The 17,450-nt window shown below is 51.5% G+C and overlaps 2 protein-coding genes across 3 annotated transcripts; both read right to left on the reverse strand.

Annotated features, from left to right (window-relative positions):
* Positions 1-669: 669 nt before the first annotated feature.
* Positions 670-17,409, reverse strand: PES1 (pescadillo ribosomal biogenesis factor 1). Of its 2 annotated transcripts, none has more exons than XM_072803232.1 (15): positions 17,256-17,409; positions 13,225-13,304; positions 12,314-12,467; positions 10,996-11,105; positions 8,083-8,254; positions 7,903-7,992; positions 5,270-5,386; positions 5,077-5,151; positions 4,769-4,855; positions 4,504-4,634; positions 4,012-4,137; positions 3,707-3,891; positions 3,076-3,233; positions 2,754-2,915; positions 670-1,160 (listed from the first exon to the last, which is right to left on the reverse strand). In XM_072803232.1, exons 1-15 carry the CDS (start codon positions 17,277-17,279, stop codon positions 1,077-1,079), a joined length of 1,755 nt encoding a protein of 584 aa, XP_072659333.1. In that variant the 5' UTR covers positions 17,280-17,409; the 3' UTR covers positions 670-1,076. The 2 variants fall into 2 exon arrangements, with proteins under 2 accessions (XP_072659333.1, XP_072659334.1); XM_072803233.1 differs by lacking the exon at positions 17,256-17,409 and adding an exon at positions 14,338-14,362.
* On the reverse strand, positions 14,541-15,072 carry LOC140619590 (small ribosomal subunit protein eS24-like). Its single transcript, XM_072803243.1, has one exon. It carries the CDS (start codon positions 15,055-15,057, stop codon positions 14,665-14,667), a length of 393 nt encoding a protein of 130 aa, XP_072659344.1. The 5' UTR covers positions 15,058-15,072; the 3' UTR covers positions 14,541-14,664.
* Positions 17,410-17,450: the final 41 nt, after the last annotated feature.

Below are 17,450 nucleotides of genomic sequence, written 5' to 3' on the forward strand. Positions count from 1 at the left end.
ACATGGAGCCCAGTTCCAAACCCACACTCTGCCACCTGGGCGCTGTTCCTGACAGCCCTTGGCCCCCTGTGAAGCTATTCAGAAATCCCTGTCTGATCTGGGGAGCTGAGTGACCACCCTGCACCCTGGTTTCTGGCTCTGGCTCTGCTGTGAGGCATTGGCAGTCTGGGCAGAGGCATGTCTCTCCAGGCCTTGGCAAGGGCACTGTCAGGGTTAAGTAGGAAGCTGTAAGGATGGCTCAGCAAAGGTCACAAGTCAGGCTGCTGACAATGCCCATACTGGGGGTTACTACGTGGTTTGGCCCACAAGCCTACAAGGTAAAGCTAGGTACCCTCAACTCCAGCCCCTACAGGTTCCTCAGGCACTGGCTTCCATATTCTGGGCTCACTCCAGCAGCAAGTTATGATGATCATAGTTGCTATTTACAGAGCACCCTACTTACCTGACTCAATTGAGCCTGCATAACATTGTCACTGAACCCTCCGCACCCACCACCCTCCTCCAACCCCTAGAGAGACTCCAGAATTTCTACCTCTCATTTACACAGGAGGAAGCAATGTTCACAGAGGAAAAATACCTGGGCTGGAATGTGAACCAAGGGCAGACTCCACTTCACTGGGTGGCCCTTCTCCAACCCCACGAAGTCTTGTGAACATAGAATTCAACTGGTTCCAAAACTCCAGCAGTTTAATAACAAATGCTTCCCCACCCACACCCCATCACAGCAGCAGAATTACAGGTCCAACCATGGGGTGAGGGGGGTGCTGCAGAAAGCCAGGAGGAACAGGAGCAGCTGGTGAGGGGCTGCTCAGGCCCCTACCCCCCATGTCACTGACTCCTGGGAACATCAGAGGCCTCTCCTCTGCCCAGCCACCAACAGGGAGCTCCATCCAACGGCGGCTGGGGTTCCAGCCAGAGAGCGTAAGAGGAAGCCAGCGCCAGCAGGGGGAGGAAGGGGATGAAAACAGAAGAGGCTCTGGTCCTGCCACCAAGCCCGGGTCCTCTGGCCTGCCTGTGCCAAGTCCAGCTGCCAGGAGCAGGGCCACGGGCCTCACTCATCAAAAAGCTGCCACCACTCACACTGGCCTGATCTTCTTGGCCTTCTTCTGAGATCTCACAGCCTCATCATGGGCTTTCCGCTTCTCTGCCAGTTTCTTGGCCTGTGAGGATGAAGGGGGGATCAAGCTGTGATTGCAGGGTACTTCTCCTCCTCCTCCTCAAAGCCATCCCTTTGTATTTATTTATTTATTTTAAAGGTTTTATTTATTCATGAGACACACAGAGAGAGGCAGAGACATAGGCAGAGGGAGAAGCAGGTTCCCTATGGGGAGCCAGATGCAGGGGGATCTCTATCCCAGGAACTCGGATCCCAGGAACTCGAATCATGATCTGAGCCACCCAGGTGCCCCTAGGCTATCCCTTTTTAAAGGCAGAACTTCCAGAAAAATTAAATAGGCAGTTTACTAGGAGGATAAACAACTATTTGAATAACCTCAGGCAATAAAACAGGTCTTTACGTTTGCTTTTAAGTCTCTATTATTTTATGGGCTCACAACGAATTAGGAGAATTCCAGGCTCCCAGAGCTGGAGGTAAATGCTCCATTTACCTTCCTCCTTGGGAAAGCTGCATGCCAATCAAACTTTCACCAGGCTGCTGGGGAGGGGTCAACCTGGAACAGCAGTCTTTCCCCTGCGGCCCATCTGGCACTATCTACTACAAAACATTCACAGGCCTTTCAACCTGGCAATTACAAGCCTGCAAATTTACCTTGCAGAGACTTCAGAGGCAGGCAAAGATGTGATGTGCTCAAGGGTGTTTTCTAAGAATGACTCAAAATGAAAAGCAATCTAATCTTATTAGCAGAAAACAAGTCACTTGTATGAGCTCATAGCAAGAAATTCACCCTATGGTTAAATGAAAAACACACTCCCAAACAACCTGTATGTGGCACAATGGCTCCAAAATAATGTATTATACACACAAGAGAAACTGGAGTGCTGTAATTACAGATCATCCCAAAGGCAGGACTGTGAGCCACTTCTACATCATCAATTACAGAATTGTGGCGTGCAGAGAACTTGATTTTTTTATTTTTTTTTATTTTATTTTTTTTACAATGAGCATCTATGACTTTGTAAACGAGAAAAACAAAATGGAAATCTAACCCAAACCTCCCATAGTCCCTCCTGCTTTATACACATCTATTAAGTGGTCATTTGTGAAAGTGGGCACTGAGTCTGCTAGGACAGCTCTGTCCCCAGATTTCAGTAAACTCAGCTGGACAGAGGTGCCTGGGTGGCTCAGCCAGTCAAGCGTCTACCTTTGGCTAAGGTCATGATCTTGGGGTCCTGAGATTGAGTCTTGCGTGGGGCTCCCTGCTCAGGGGGAGCCTGCTTCTCCCCCTTCCTCTGCCTCCCCCCCCCACTCATGCTCGCTTTCTCCCTCAAAAAAAGAAATAAAATATTTTTAAAACAAAGAAAAGAAAGAGCTAAACGTAAGGAGACTGAAGCCCTGAAGAAAGCCCAGGCACGAACTGCTGACACCAATATGCCCACGCAGACCCTCAAGGGTCGAGCCAGACGGGCAACCTAAGAGAAAGGCTAAGAAATGGCCTGGAGGGGGATTGGGGGCAGGGGGGAGAAAGAAATGGCCTGGAGTCTGCACAGAGGAGAGTCAGCTGGCTCCAAAGTTCACCTGTGCAGCCACATCTGGTGGCCACACCTGGAGTCTCAGGCAGGTGGCAGGGGCTCACCTCTCGGATTTTGCGCCTCTTGCCAAACATGATCTTGTTATAAAGGTACTTCTCCCGCTTTTTCATCATCATGATGGCCAGGCGCTTGGCTTCATTCTCCTCCTCCTGGGCTAGCCGCTGCTTGTCCTGCAGCTTCACGGTGCCTGCCATCACTCGGGGCTTCTGCAGACACCAGGAGGACACTTGTGGATGCAGGTCCCCCTACCCCCCCAACCCTCACCCCCACCAGTCCCCTGGCTCTTGCCCTCTGGGCAGGGGCTGGCCCCAGAGATGGCCAGTGGGGCTGCTTCCCAGGCTACACCCCAAGTCAGCTTCCCAGTACCTTCTCCTCCATCCTCTGCTCTTCTAGGGCTGTCAGGTGGGCCTCTTCTTCCTTTTCTGAACCAGCTTCTGCATCTTCTTCCTCCTCCTCTTCATTTTCTCCCCCTTCATCACCATCATCACCTTCCTCATCTTCCTCTTCAGATTCATCTGTATTTCCTATAAACAGCCAGTGACTTCTGAATGCCATGGGAGCCTGCTCTCCTCCTTGCAGGGTGGGAGCTGGGGCCAGTTACCACACTCTTCAGCCATGAAGACATTCCAAAGACAGTGCAGGGCTGTCCCAGTTGTGGTTCCCTCTGGCACGTCTCCCCACAGCCCCAACTGTCTCCAGAGGGCACTCCAGGCACCCCCCTTCCTGACCTCTGCCACCTCCTACAAAAATACCAATGACAGCCTCCACAACACTACTGCTTGGTTACTCTGAACATCAAGTTATAAGTGATCGTAGGACACTAATGTTCCTTTCTCCTAAGTCTTAATCCAAAGGTTGGTTTAAAGGGCTCTGTACCCCTGCTGTCCCATTCTCAAGAGCTTGCCACCTTTGTAGCCAAGGGGGGAAACAAGGTGAGGCCAAGGAGTCCAAAGCCAGCCCAGAGGAACCCATCCATCCCATCACCTGGTCCACTCACCTGGGTGCTCTCCCCGCTGCAGGGCCAGCAGCTTCAGCTTCTCAGGAGGGATGTAATCTCCTTCCTTCTCTGACACGAAGGGCGAGAGGTGTGGAGGCAGCTGCACTCCAGGGAAGTAGTCTGCCACGGGGAGGAGGAGCCGGGCATTCACACAGTCAAACACCCACTGAGGCTGCACATAGTACCTGGTGGCAGAGATGAGTCATGGAAGCAACCCGAACCCCCATGGCATCTGGGGCTTGAGACAGACCTCTGCCCCCAGAAACCCACACAGGTGGACAAAGATGAGCTCCTTAGGGACCTACCTGCCAAGAACAGGGGTCTGCTGCCCAGGCCGGTCGACAATCTGGTGGGTGACGCAGGAGTCTGTGACATCATATGTAGCCCCAATGCACAGAGACTTGTCCCAGGATACATCCCCCCCAAAGCTCCTACAGGCACAGGGGGAGACCACAAGAGTATTCAGCAGCATGAAGTGCCTGCCCCAGGACCCAGTGGTTTACAAAATCACTCTCCTAGGACACACCCATCTCTTCCCCACATCAGGATCGTTATTGGGCCGACACCTCCAGTGTGGGCCCAGCAGAGCCTGCCCTGAGCCAGCGAGAAAGTGGTGCCAGCTGCCCTCTGACAAGTGCTTCCTGTACGCTCAGGTGCGTGCTCAACATTCTCCATGCCCGCTCTGGTCAATCTACACAACAGCCCTGAAGGGTGGATATTGACACCATCCTGACATTACTGTTGGGCATCCATGGGGGACCCAGCCCAGAGTGTGGCAGACACTGTCAGCCTTGTACCTGATTACAAAAGCCAGGGCTTCACGTGGCACCTCGCGGTTCAGGAAGAACTTTAGGCCCTCAAAAAGTTTCTTGTGCTTTTCCTGTGCCTCCAGCTCCTTCCTGCGGTCCTCCTCCTGCACGGTCATCTCCTGCCATGAAGAAACCATGGCACTCTCAGGCCTGCCCACTCCCACACTGGAGGACAGAGGCTGGAGATGGTCCCCAACTTCCATCTAGACCCCCCATTCCCAAGCACCCCCCCATCCCGGCACGCAGTCCTCACCCCATCAGCAGGAAATTCATCCATCTCAGCCTCCTCCTCCACAGGCACCACCATGCGAACCAGACTGGCACCGAGGGCCGCCAGTTTCTATGGGAAAGAAAAGGGCTGCTGCTTGCAGGTGGAGGGTCTTGTCTGGGGGCGTGGTCAGGGTGGCGAAGAGGGAGTAGTGACAGTTCTGGGACATCAGGGGGTTTGGGTTCCAAGGGCAAGCCCTAAGCCCACCCATTTAGCCATGCACACCCCCACCCCCAGGCCAGTGACCATCGTCTGAGGGGATGCAGGGCTGGTGCTCTGGAAACTTCTCTCACCTCCATAGAACTCTCCGAGTCCAATGCATAGGTGTCCTCACTGGTCTTCGCCTCTGTTTGGGCCTGACTCTCCAGCTGGGAGGCAGGGGAAAGGTCAGAGGGAGAGGATACCACAGCCCCCGCCTCCACGTGGGGAGAGAAGGGCTATGGCCCCCACATGCTGAGAAGGACCTGGGCTGGGCTGGAGCCCTACCTTGGGTGGGTAGTGCAGGTTGAGCAACTGGTAGAGCCGGAAGTTGACGAAACCCAGCAGAGTGGTGTAGAACTCAGTGAAGGTGGCCATGACCCTGTAGTCAACGTCCGTTGGGTGCTAGGGGGCACAGATGACCCGTTGCCAGTGTGGGCAAGGTATTGGGGAAAGGTGGCACCGACGACCCACATAGGACACGGGTTCCAGCCCACCCAGGGCTCCTCCACAGCGGAACCTGCCCTCAGACCTCCTCTCTGTGAGAAGGGGCTGTATGATGTGTCCCACCACAAGCACTCTGGGGGAGGCTTTGGAGGGTTCCCAAGGGCTAGGGGCATCCTAAGGCCTTGCCAGATCCTCAAGCCACAAAAAGGAAGATCAAAGGAACTGTCTAGCGCTCCCTGCCCTTTCCCCCAGCTCCCCACGCACCCTGCCTGCAAGTCCCAGTTCAAGCCAGACTTCGGCCACAGAGGCAGCCTTCCAGGGCTGCTGTGGTCAGAGCTCACCCTGCCCCGAATCACCCCACATTCTTCGTTTAACATCTTCTCTGGGGCTCACCTGTTGGCCTCCCCATGCCTAGCCCCACTGCCAGCCCAGCTGGGAGAGGCGGCCCTGCAGCATGCAGTCTGTCTGCCTCGGTGGACAGAACTTGGCACCCTTAAGCCTTGGCAGGAGCACTGGGACAGACACTCAATTCAGCGACTCCAAGCCCAGGTCCCAGCCAGAATGACACGCACAACTTGAAGACCCAGCACAAGATGGGACAGCTGCCTGGCTCGGCCCCAGGAAGCTCTGGAGGAATGGTGGGAGAAAAGCTGCCTGCTTGGGGCAAAAGCACCCCGCTACCCTCAAGAACTGCCAACCCAGCAAGCAGGGGACATGGAAAGGGTCATCTTTGCCCTTGAGGAGTTGATAAAGCAGAACAGGGGAAGGATCTGGGGGGCCAGACAAAATGCTTTGACTCCTGAGCAGCACTGCTCCCCACAACCAGGGAGGCCAGCCCAGCCCTGCTGACCCCTCAGGCCCTGGATGGCACCATATGCCGAACAATGTCAAAACTGGTGGTGATCACAACATCCCTTTTATGCTGGGCGTGCCTATGACTTTGAGCTGCTTCTCCATTCTGCCCTTAGGCAGTATGTGAGGGCGCAGGAACCCAGAGGTGCGCCACCTATCCTCCCATTCACCCTCCATCCCTCCACCCCTCCAAGAGCATCTGCCAGGGAAGCACCTGAGGACTAACTCCACTCCGTTCTCCAAAGCACAGAGCAGGTTCCCTTCACCCACCCACCCTCAATCCCACCCTACTACTTGCCTGGGTCCTACTTTGAGGAGCCCAGCACTAGCTGCTCAGGGGAAGAAGGCACATCAGGGCCTCAGTTATGACCCAGGACTGGTCCCCCATCCTCCTGCTGGGAGGAAGTGGTGACAGTGAGCTGGCCAGGGAGGAAGGAGGAATGGGCGGCCTGTTCCCTTCCCCCAGGGACAGCTGTGTGGAGGCTGGCCTCGACAGGGCCCTATTCACCACACAGAGGACATACAAAGACCAGTCTGAGCAGTGTGGGGGTGGGACATCAGAGAGAAGGAAAAAGAGGGAGGGCTAGAGAGGAAGGAGGCATGGCAAGAAGACAGGAAGGAAGGAGGAGAAGAGGAGGGACTAGCCGGGGAAGAGGGGATTGTTGAGGGCCAAGTTGCCTCTCACCCACAGACTGCAGCCTGCCCCCACACATCTCCACTGCCCTGTGGTCAGAGCAGGTTCTGGCCTTGGAATCCCGCCAGCCCAGAAAGAAGGGGAGGGGGCCCAGACCCCCAGCTCAGCCTGGAGCACCTGAAAACCTGGTCAGCAAACAGACTGTCCAGCCAGGCCGGCACATTTGCTGGTCAAGGCACAGGCAGGGAACCGGGCCAAATGCAGGCCCACAGGATGACAAGTTAGGCAGGAGAGCCTGGCCAAGACCACGTGGAGGATTAGAGGCTAATACTGCCCCATGAGGAGGCAAAATCAGGATTTCTTTCTGTGAATCCCTGCCAAAAATACTAGTCTAAAACAAGATAAATAGGAAGAAGTACCATGTGCTAAAAGCTTCTCATGTGCTCACCCTCCCCCACCTCCTCCACTCTCCCAGCCCTGGAGGGGAGTCAGGAGAAGCTGAGGAGTTCAGCAAAACAATGTGGCTAAGGTCTGGCAGCCACTAGTGGCAGGGGGGACAACGACCCCATGGATCTGAGGGTAGGACTGGGCTCTGCCACTGTCCAAGCTTTGACAGCTGCTCCCTGTTCACTCAGCAATTCCAAAGGGCAAAGCACCAGGCACTTTGAAAGATTTTTTTCCCTTAAATCCTCAGAACAAGGCTTAGAAAGGCACATTACTGGCTGAGGCACAGAGAGGTGCAGAAACATGTCCGAGGTCACCCAGCTGGGAAGACTGGAGACAGGCTGGCTCCAGCTCTTACTACGATGCTGTGTGCTACATTCCTCACCCCCCACATCCCACCCCCGGCTGCACTCGGGAACCCAGCACATGCTGGACTATACAGGACAACAAAATCCCCCCTCCGCCCAAGTCCTGTCTACAAGCCAGAGAAGGAGCAACGGCCCAGCACAAGACCCCACCTTCCCTTCCCCACAGGCATACTCACATCATGGGAGAAGGCATAGGGCGTGATCCACACAATGGGCTGCCCCAGCACCTCAGCCTGGTAGTAAATGCCTTTGATGGACAGGAAGACCTGAGGGGAGGGGATGGTATGGTGAAAGGCACTGGGAGGCAGGGATGGTAGCAGAGCAGACCCCCTGCCCCCAGGCAGCCCTGGGCTCACCTTGCGCAGGGCACGGGCAGCAATGACGTAGTGCAGGAACTCCACTGTGAGCCGGCGGCACAGCTGAATGGTCTGTACATGGCACTTGCCAGTCCGTGGGAAGGTGGAGAAGAGGAAGCACATGGAGAGGGCATCATCCAGGTCCCGCAGAGCATCTATGAATGTGGGGTACCTGCAGGGCCAGGAGGGCAGTGCTCACAGGCTCAGTCAGCCTAGGCTCCAAGGGGGGCCCTGAACTCCTTGTCCACTCTGTCAGTCGCTCCAGTGGCCCCATTCCTAAGCAGGCCTAGCCACTACCACCTCCTGACCACAGAGTTAGGCAATGCCCAGGGGCCTGGCAGTGCCAGCTTCCCCACAGCCTTGGGAGGAAGCACAGAATGAGGACCCACTTCAGAGCCCACTTAGCTCTGAGGATCAGAGAAATCCCAATGAGGGTCCTAAAGACACTCACTGCACATCAAGGACTCAGTCTGGACCTACTTCTCTTTGTGATCAAAGAGCGTAGATTGAGTCAGTGTCTAACTCTTTTTCAAAGTGGTAACCATAGTCCAAAGCAAATATATCCGGATGTCCAAAACAGAAAGCAGAAAAATGTGACCTAGTGGGTCAAGGTGGAGGATGGGGGCTGGAATACACTCAACTGCACTTATGGCTGGGCCCAACCACAGGTCACCACAGTGAGTTACATCTTGTCCCTCATCACTCAGGCCTCTGTCTAGTTTGCAGAACCAATTAGAACCAGATGGCAGGGAAGTCTGGGTGGCTCAGTGGTTAAGCGCCTGCCTTTGGCTCAGGTTGTGGTCCCAGGATCCGGGATAAAGTCCCGCATCGGGCTCCCCAGGAGGAGTCTGCTTCTCCCTCTGCCTGTGTCTCTGCCTCTCTCTCAGTCTCTGTGTCTCATGAATAAATAAATAAGTCTTAAAAAAAAAAAAAAAAGAACCAGATGGCAAAAATATTGGAATTTTTTCAGTCCTGGGCTAGGAAAAGCCAGAGCAAGAAAGCACTTCCAGGATTCCTGTGGCAAATGGGTAAGCTGACGAGAACAACCAACCCTCGGCAGGACCGACTACTTCATGGCTGCCCTGCTGAGGGATGAGGGCCCAGGTCATGGAGGAGACACTGGGGTATGTGTAATAATACTTGGATTTCAGCCCCAGCTGTGACCCAGGATGGGTCACTTGGCCTCACCCAAGCCCAGTGATTTCACTTGGAAAATGACTGCTGGGCCAAACAGTTGGTTTCAAACTGGGCTCGTGTAACTCCCTGGAAATGCCTAGGGACAAGTAGACAGACAGAGCTTCAGGTCTCCATCCCCTAGCCAGGACAATTTTGGGAGCCCCTGGCATGCAAAATGCCCTCCAGAAAGCTTTCTTTTACAGAAGTGTTCTGCTGCTTCAAAAAGGGACTCTGAAAGCCACGAGACCAGAGATGGCCTGGTCCTTCCAGCCCTAGGTGGTGTCACTCCCTGCAATGTGTCAGGAGGAATCTGCCAGTCTTCAAATCATACTGAGATGGAAGAAAGCCTGCAGGGACCTCTCCAAAGACCACAAGAGGAGAGGCATCTGGCTTTCTGGTGGGCAGGCAACCTCAATCTGGTGCCTCAAAGTTTCCTCTGTCTCATGTACAAACCCACCAACCCAGCCAGGACCTTTGTAGAAACAGCACCAACTATTTCTGAGCCATCTGCCTTTTTTTTTTTTTAACGATGGCTAAGGAGATGGAGGTGACACAGATTTGGAACACCATAACCACACTGCCACCTGGTGTGGGCATGAATCCAGACACTTGGCTTTTTTTCTCGTGCAAGTTTTGCATTTGCTCCACACAACAGCTGTGTGCCCCAGGCATGACAGGAGCTATCGTTTCTCTCTAAGAGGAGAGCTTGCTCAGAGCAGGAACTGTTCCCAGGCCGCCCAGCTTGCAGGCTGCAGAGCTGTGGTGAGAACACCACATGTCGGACTCCTCTGCTGGGGTTCTCTCCATGCTAGCCCATGGCAGGCCCGACTTAGTGCAGCCAAGTCCATCCAGCCTGGAGCAAGTGTTTCTAGGCTGTCAGCCCCCAAGAGAAGATGGACATTCATTAGCCCAGGATTTCTGAACCTTACCACTACTGACAATTTGGGCTGGTTGTCCTGTGAGGCAGGGACTATCCTGTGTACTATAGGGTGTTTAGCAGCATCCCTGGTCTTTACCCATTAAACACCAGTAGGACTCCTTCCCCTGCTCCATATCCAGTCATGAGAACCACAAATGTCTCTAGGTATTGCCAAATGTCTCCTGGGGACCAAACTATTACTGGTTAAGAACCACTGACTTAGCCAATGGATGAGTAGGACCGCTGAGAAGACTGGGCAAGAATACTCAAGGTCAGAGGCACCCATGTCTGCACATCTGCTCATGTGCCTGGGGTGCAATCCCAGAACTTTGGCTCTCGATCACCACAGGGCCTTTGCACCTGCTGTTTCCTTTATTTCCCTTGGCTAGTTCAAACGTCTGCCCCCCCAGACACCTACTCTGACAAGCCTATAAGTAACGTATGTCCTCTCGGTCCCTTCATGCAGTTAGCATCCCATATGGCGCATGCTGTGACTTGGTTTTTTTTTGTTTGTTTGTTTAAAATTTTTAATTTATTCATGATACATAGAGAGAGAGAGGCCGAGACACAGGCAGAGGGAGAAGCAGGCTCCATGCAGGGAACCGGATGTGGGACTCGATCCCAGGACTCCAGGATCATGCCCTAGGCTGAAGGCAGGCACTAAACCACTGAGCCACCCAGGGATCCCCACTTGCTGTGACTTGTAATTATTCTAGCAATTTGTTTGGTTTTTTGGTCTGCTTCCTCCAAAAGGATGCCAGCAACTTGAGCAGGGTCCTGGTCTTAGTCCCAGTTTTATGACTGAGTTCCCAACTCACCGCTCCTTGACAATGTGGTCAAGTTTGTAGTTGGGCTTGTTGTCCTTTAGACGCTCCACAGTGTTCCACTCACTCTTCCCATATGCCTTCCGGAGCTTCCGGACAAACACCTGGGAAAGAGGAGGAGATCATTGACACTGGGGCCAAGGGCCTCTTCCACTAAAGTGGGATACATGGAACGGGAGGACTCTCAAGGCCTCCTGAAGCTGATCACAGCTATGTGATTGTGCCATCTGATCCCCTCAGCCCAGGATGTAAAAAACAGTGAACTACAAAAAATTTCAAAACTGACCCACACAGATGAGCAGAGCCAGACCGCTATACCATTGTCATGGATAACCAGAGATAACCATTCAGATGCGCTGACTCCACATGTTTACATGAAAACATGTTTTCAGCCCTATTTTCCAACAGAGGCCAAGTGACCCCTTGGCAGGGCAGCTCAGCGCCAGGAAAGCTGGCCTTCATTTTCAGCACCAGTCTGTACAGGCATGAAATAAGCCACGGGCCCAGGTATGGGCCCAGAATGTCCTCCGAATCAATTGATTTCTTCCCTATAAGTACTTTTGGTCAGGCTTACCCTTGGCACTCTTCAGAGGCTCTAAGGCTACGTCTGCTGAATAGTCACAACAGCCATGACCCACAACGGGCCCACTTCCAATGCAGTGAGTTTACGTAGCTAAAAAACCCAGAAGCAAAACAGAGCCAGCCATCTACCTCATGGACTTGGGTAAGAGGGCCAGCAGCAGGTGCTGGCCAGTCTCCTGTAGCCACCAAGTGGCACCTCAAGCACCCCCCCCCCCCACCACCACCAGCCCAGGGCTCAGCCTGGCCCTGCCACTCTACAAAGGCTTCAGTAACAGCAGTCTACTTTCAATTACCAGCATTTGGTCTAATGAGGTTTCTACTTTCCCTGCGGGATTTAAGCATTTAATAGTTTCCATTTATGGAATGGAAAGCTTGGTCTCCTGGGAGCAATTCCAGAAAGAATTTGAAAAGGAGCAGTTTCTTTGGGCAGAGAAGAATATACCCAAGAGTCCTTGAAATAGTACCATCTTTGCTTCAGAGGCAATAAATTTATTTTCCAAAGGACCAGGGGAAAGGTACAACAGGTAAAAAGCATTAATCATTTGCCAGATTCCGTGCAAATGATTTCCACACGTGATCTCAGTTAATCCTCAAGACATTCCTTTGAGGTAGAATTACCTCACCCTTCTACAGGCTTGCTCAGAGAGGTCAAACAATCTGCCCAAGGTCACAGTTGGTGGGTCACAGAGCAGTAATGGACCCCATTCAGACCGCAGAATCCAGGCCTCACCTTGTACTCCCGGAACTTGTTGACAATGGGTTCATGGAGGAGGAACTTGATGTCTTTAAGAAGGTAAAAAGTTCGGGCTGCTGTAGAGCCTTTGTTAACCTTCTTCTTATGTTTGGGTTCATGAGGATAAATTCCCTTCAGGATGCACAGCCGCCTGGAAGATAAAGGCCATTCCTTTTGTCAGTAAACGTGCTGAGCACTGGCCACAGCAGGCCTGTAAAACAGCAGTGAACAGGTAAAACAGGGGCCCTACCCTTGGAGAATTCATGTTCCTGTCCAGGATCTGACAATCATAAGCCCCGAAAATCACCTAATGCAGACTGTCACATGTACCAGAAAGGAAACAATCAGGATGTTGACAGAGGCCAGATGGCAGGTACCTCTTTTAGCAGAGGGAGTCAAGAAAGGCCTTGCTGAGAAACCAACATTTCAGACATATAAAAAGTTGAGGGAAAAGCATCCTAGAAGGACAAAGGCTGTAAGGGTGGAAGTGCTGGGTGACTAAAAGTGAGCACACAGCAGGGCTCAAGGATGTGGGAAACTGTGGACTGGACTCTAAGAGGAGCTGAGGACCCCTAGCTGCAGGATCAGGGGTCACTTCTGCCAGAAGGGAAGGGATGGGTGACAAAGACCCAGCCAGAGAATAGCAATGCATTGTACCAGTAGGCCTATTCTGATGACCCAGAGTGGCATGACCCATTCTCCAGCTTCCCTACAGACCCACACCTGGCAAAGCACAGCTCATTAAAGCAAAGCCAGACAAGAAAGAGGAGGGCTATCAGGATTCTAGACAGAGTTTGTGGTAGCACAGGTAAGATAGGAAGGCAGCTGAGTTTTCACCATCACGGAGTGTGACTCACTGTCCAGGCACCCCCACTCGGTTCCTCTATTCCAATCTCCTCCAGCCTCACCTGAAGTCAGCCAGGCTCAGCTGCAGCTTCTTCCGGGCTTTGTTTCGGGTGATGTAGTTGGTGGCAGAGCCTCGTTCATACTTGGGGAGAAAAAAAAAATAGCTGACCATTAGCAACAATTGCAGTGAGGACAATCTCTGGGCATGCCTCATGCCAGAGGCAACTATCACTGTGGCCAAGTAACCAAGAGGCTTCTGGGGCAGGAAATGCTATAGGAAGGGAGTCCACCTGCCTGAACAAGCTCTCCTGCACTGTCCTTACAGTAATCAGTGTAAAGGACACATACATCTGCATGATACTGGGGGCCATGAAGTTGCTATGGATCAGGTGTTACGCTTGGTGGTAGCTCTAAGTACTGGCTGTTGTGATTAATGATTTCCACACATTATTTCATTTACTCCTCACAACCCCATGGCATCGGTGCCATTAAAATTCTCATTTTACTGAGAAGAAACAGGCTCAGCAAAATAACCTATCCAAGTCACATAGTTTTTTAAGGGCTGGGATTCAAACATAGGTCCGAGTCCTGAGCCTCAGGGCCTAGTCCCCTAAGCCAGTTTTTTCAACTTTTTCATTATGACCAACACCTACCACTAGAAGCCTTTTTAGACGCTCCCCCTTAATCGTCCCCTCTCACAACCCCATGAAATGTTAATACTACAAACATACCAGACCTATAATGTAATGTGGTCTTTTCTGTTTGTTTAATTTACAGAAGAGAGAGCACGTGCACACACACAGAAGGAGAGGCAAAGAAGAGACTATTCAGCAGACCCCCCCCGAGTGTGGAGCCCCGACATGGGGCTAGATCCCATGACCCTGAGATCATGACCTGAGCCGAAGAGTCAGAAGCTTAATCGACTGAGCCATCCAAATACCCGTGTAATGTGGTCTTTTTAAAGGGCCATAAACCATTGAAATATCTAAGTCCCCTTCAACTAATTTTTGTTCCCTTATGAGTGATATCCAGTTGAAAATGCATGCTCTAAGCCAAAGCCTCTTCCTTCCACCATTCATTCATTTAACAGAAAATAAGAGGACCTCTACTGTGTTCCAAGTATTAAGCTAGATGCTATGAGGGCAATGAAGACAGAAGGCCTGGTCTCTACCTACCCGCAAGGAGCATACCATCTGATGCAACCATGTGGATGTCTGTAGTGCCAAGATGCTGCCTCATGGTCGCATCTCTGTATCAATGATAAAGAGTAGCAGTGCATTGTACCAGGAATGTCTTTCCAAACACGATCATCCTCTGCAGTAAGACAGCAGGTACCTTGACGGCCAGTCCAGCTCTAAAGAGAGAAACCTATAGCCCCTTGAAAGTATGTTTATTTTTTTTTAACGTTCTTAGTTTATTAATCCTCTCATGAAAAATCTGCACGATCACCACAGATAAAGCCACTGCAGAATCTTTACTCCTTCTGTTGTCCAATCTCCAGCTCACTTTTTGCCAGCACCAACGTTGGCTTTTGCAGTCGCCCTGACTTTCTTCATTCTGTTTTTGTGTTCTTTGCGCTGTTTTCTTGAACTCTTTTTCTTCTCATACAAGCCATGTTTTGCAAGTCTATGTTTGGGTTCATTTTTCTTTGCATAATCCAAGGAATCATAAATCATGCCAAAGCCAGTTGTCTTGCCACCACCAAAATGGGTTCTGAATCCAAATACAAATATGACATCTGGTGTGGTCTTGTACATTTTGGCTAGTTTTTCCCAAATTTCTGTCTTAGGTACTGTTGCCTTCCCGGAGAGAAGAACATCAATGACCATCTGTTTCCGCTGAAGCAGTTGGTTGGTCATGAACTTCCTGGTCTGGATAGTTACTGTGTAGTTCATGATGGCGGCCGAGCTTCAAGCCGAAAGTATGTTTATAACCCTTCGCTGTCTTACTGCTACCTGTCACAAAATACACCATTTATTCTTTCCTCCAGACATTGTTTACTGGAGATACAAAGATGAGCTTCAGTCTGTCTCAGAAAGCTAACTGTTCATTAAAAGTGTTTCCCATAGCCTTACATCACATATGTGTCTGTCATCATGCTTATTATTTTAAACATCAAGTGGTTAAGTAGTTCTCAACTGGGATGGTTTTACTCCCTGGCTGTGTATGGGATGGAGGGAAGGGAATTAGGCATTTTGGATTGTTGAGTGCCATTGGCATCTAGTGTGTAAGAGGTCAAGATGTTACTAAACACCCTATGATGCACAGGACAGCACTCTACAACAAAGCATTATCTGGCTCAAAATGCTTGTGAAACCCAGCATTAAAAACTGTCATGGGGACGCCTGGGTGGCTTAGCGGTTTAGTGCCTGCCTTCAGCCCAGGGTGTGATCCTGGAGACCTGGGATCGAGTCCCACGTCGGGCTCCCTGCATGAAGCCTGCTTCTCCCTCTGCCTGTGTCTCTGCCTCTCTTTCTCTCTATATTTCTTATGAATAAATAAATAAAAATCTTAAAAACAAAACAAAACAAAAAAAAACAAAAAAAAACCTGTCATGATCTGAGGTGCCTGGGTGACTCAGTCAGTTAATCATCTGCCTTTGACTTGGGACATGATCCAGGGTCCTGGGACAGAGCCCCACGCCAGGCTCCCTCCTCGGCAGGGAGCCTGCTTCTTCCTCTACCTCCCTGCTCATGCTCTCTCTCAAATAAGTAAAATCTTAAAAAAAAAACAAAAAAAAAAACAAAAAAAACCCTGTCGTGGTTTGTATACATAGCTGCATCCATGCTGCAAGGGAAGATTATCCATCTTATTTATTTATTTTAGAGGGTTTTATTTATTTATTCATGAGAGACACAGAGTGAGAGGCAGAGACATAGGTGGAGGAAGAAGCAGGCTCCTTGCAGGGAGCCGGTTGTGGGACTCAGTCCTGGAACTCCAGGATCATGCCCTGAGGCCGAAGGCAGATGCTCAACGGCTGAGCCACCCAGGCATCCCTCCATCTTATATATTTGTAATTCCAGACACTAGCACTTACTGGTTGTTCAACAGCGTGCTGGGTTAAACATAAACAACAGAAACTTACAACCTGAAGGAAACACGAGGCAACTGCATCTTCCTCACTTTCACCCCTTCCCCAATCTTTTCATACCACTAAGGTGATCCTCCATACAGCAACAAACAAATCTTTGAAAAAACGACCATGGTACTTCCCCTTTTGTTGAAGCTTTCTGCACTTGGAATAAAAACCAAGCTCCTCACGGTGGCTCCCAGGCCTTCCACATCTGGTCCCTGTCTAACCTTAACCTCAACAAATGCCATTCTTCCCTTGGTTTACCATACCCCAACCACCTTGATGTCCTTCTAATTTTCTGCACACAGAAAGCCTTTCCCACCTAACAGTCTTGCTAGGGAGTTTTCCGTCAGGTTTGCTCGCTAAGAACTCCCAGGCCCCAGAACCCATCTGAGATCTTCTGATCTTTCGGATTTCAGCCCAAACGTTGAGTTAGAGAGACCTTCCAACACGACACTAACCGACGTAAGTATTCTTCTATATTCTCCGCTCTTCTCTTTCATATCACATTTAACAATCTGTGATCGTTTCATTTGGTTGTTCAGTGTTAACCCTCTTTCCTCGCTAGAAAGTGAGCTCGGGGAAGGCAGGGGCCACATCTGACTGTTTATGTTTCCCTCCCCAGCATCCAGGGCAGGTTTAACAGGGAAGGGAATAACGAGTTTTGGAGATCATCAACTTGACGGAATAGTAAAGTTTACGTAACGTTTATTATTGTTTCAGTAAACAGTTGTCTTCCGGCCCGGTCTGCATTTGGAGTGAAGCTTTCCTTCGCAACTCCCAACATTTACAGCCCTACTCCAAGGTTCTTTCCCGGACTTCATCGGACGAGTACTGCCACCCTCGCCCATCCTCGCACCCTTTCTCATAGTTGCCTCTCATCGCATAGGTCACAGCCGTTTCTGAACACCTGAGGGACCACGGCCGGGAAAGGTCCAGTCCCCTGGCTCCCTCGCTACCATCTCCCGCCCGGCCCCCCTCTCCCCAGCGCCACCCCGCCGGGGATACCGCCTCATTCACCTTCTTCTTCTCCAGGCCTCCCATAGCTCCACGTTGAAGGGTCTACCAGCGCCGCGCGGACTGACAGCGCCACTTCCTCTCGCACGTGCCCTGCCTAGGGCCCCGAGGCCCCCACGCCGCGGGCCTTGCGGGCTGCCCGATGATGTGCCTGAACGAGTCTTGGGAAATATTTGGCTTTCCTCCTCGAAAACTTAC

This window comes from Canis lupus, chromosome 27 (assembly GCF_048164855.1).
Source record: "Canis lupus baileyi chromosome 27, mCanLup2.hap1, whole genome shotgun sequence".
Classification (NCBI taxonomy): Eukaryota; Metazoa; Chordata; class Mammalia; order Carnivora; family Canidae; genus Canis; species Canis lupus.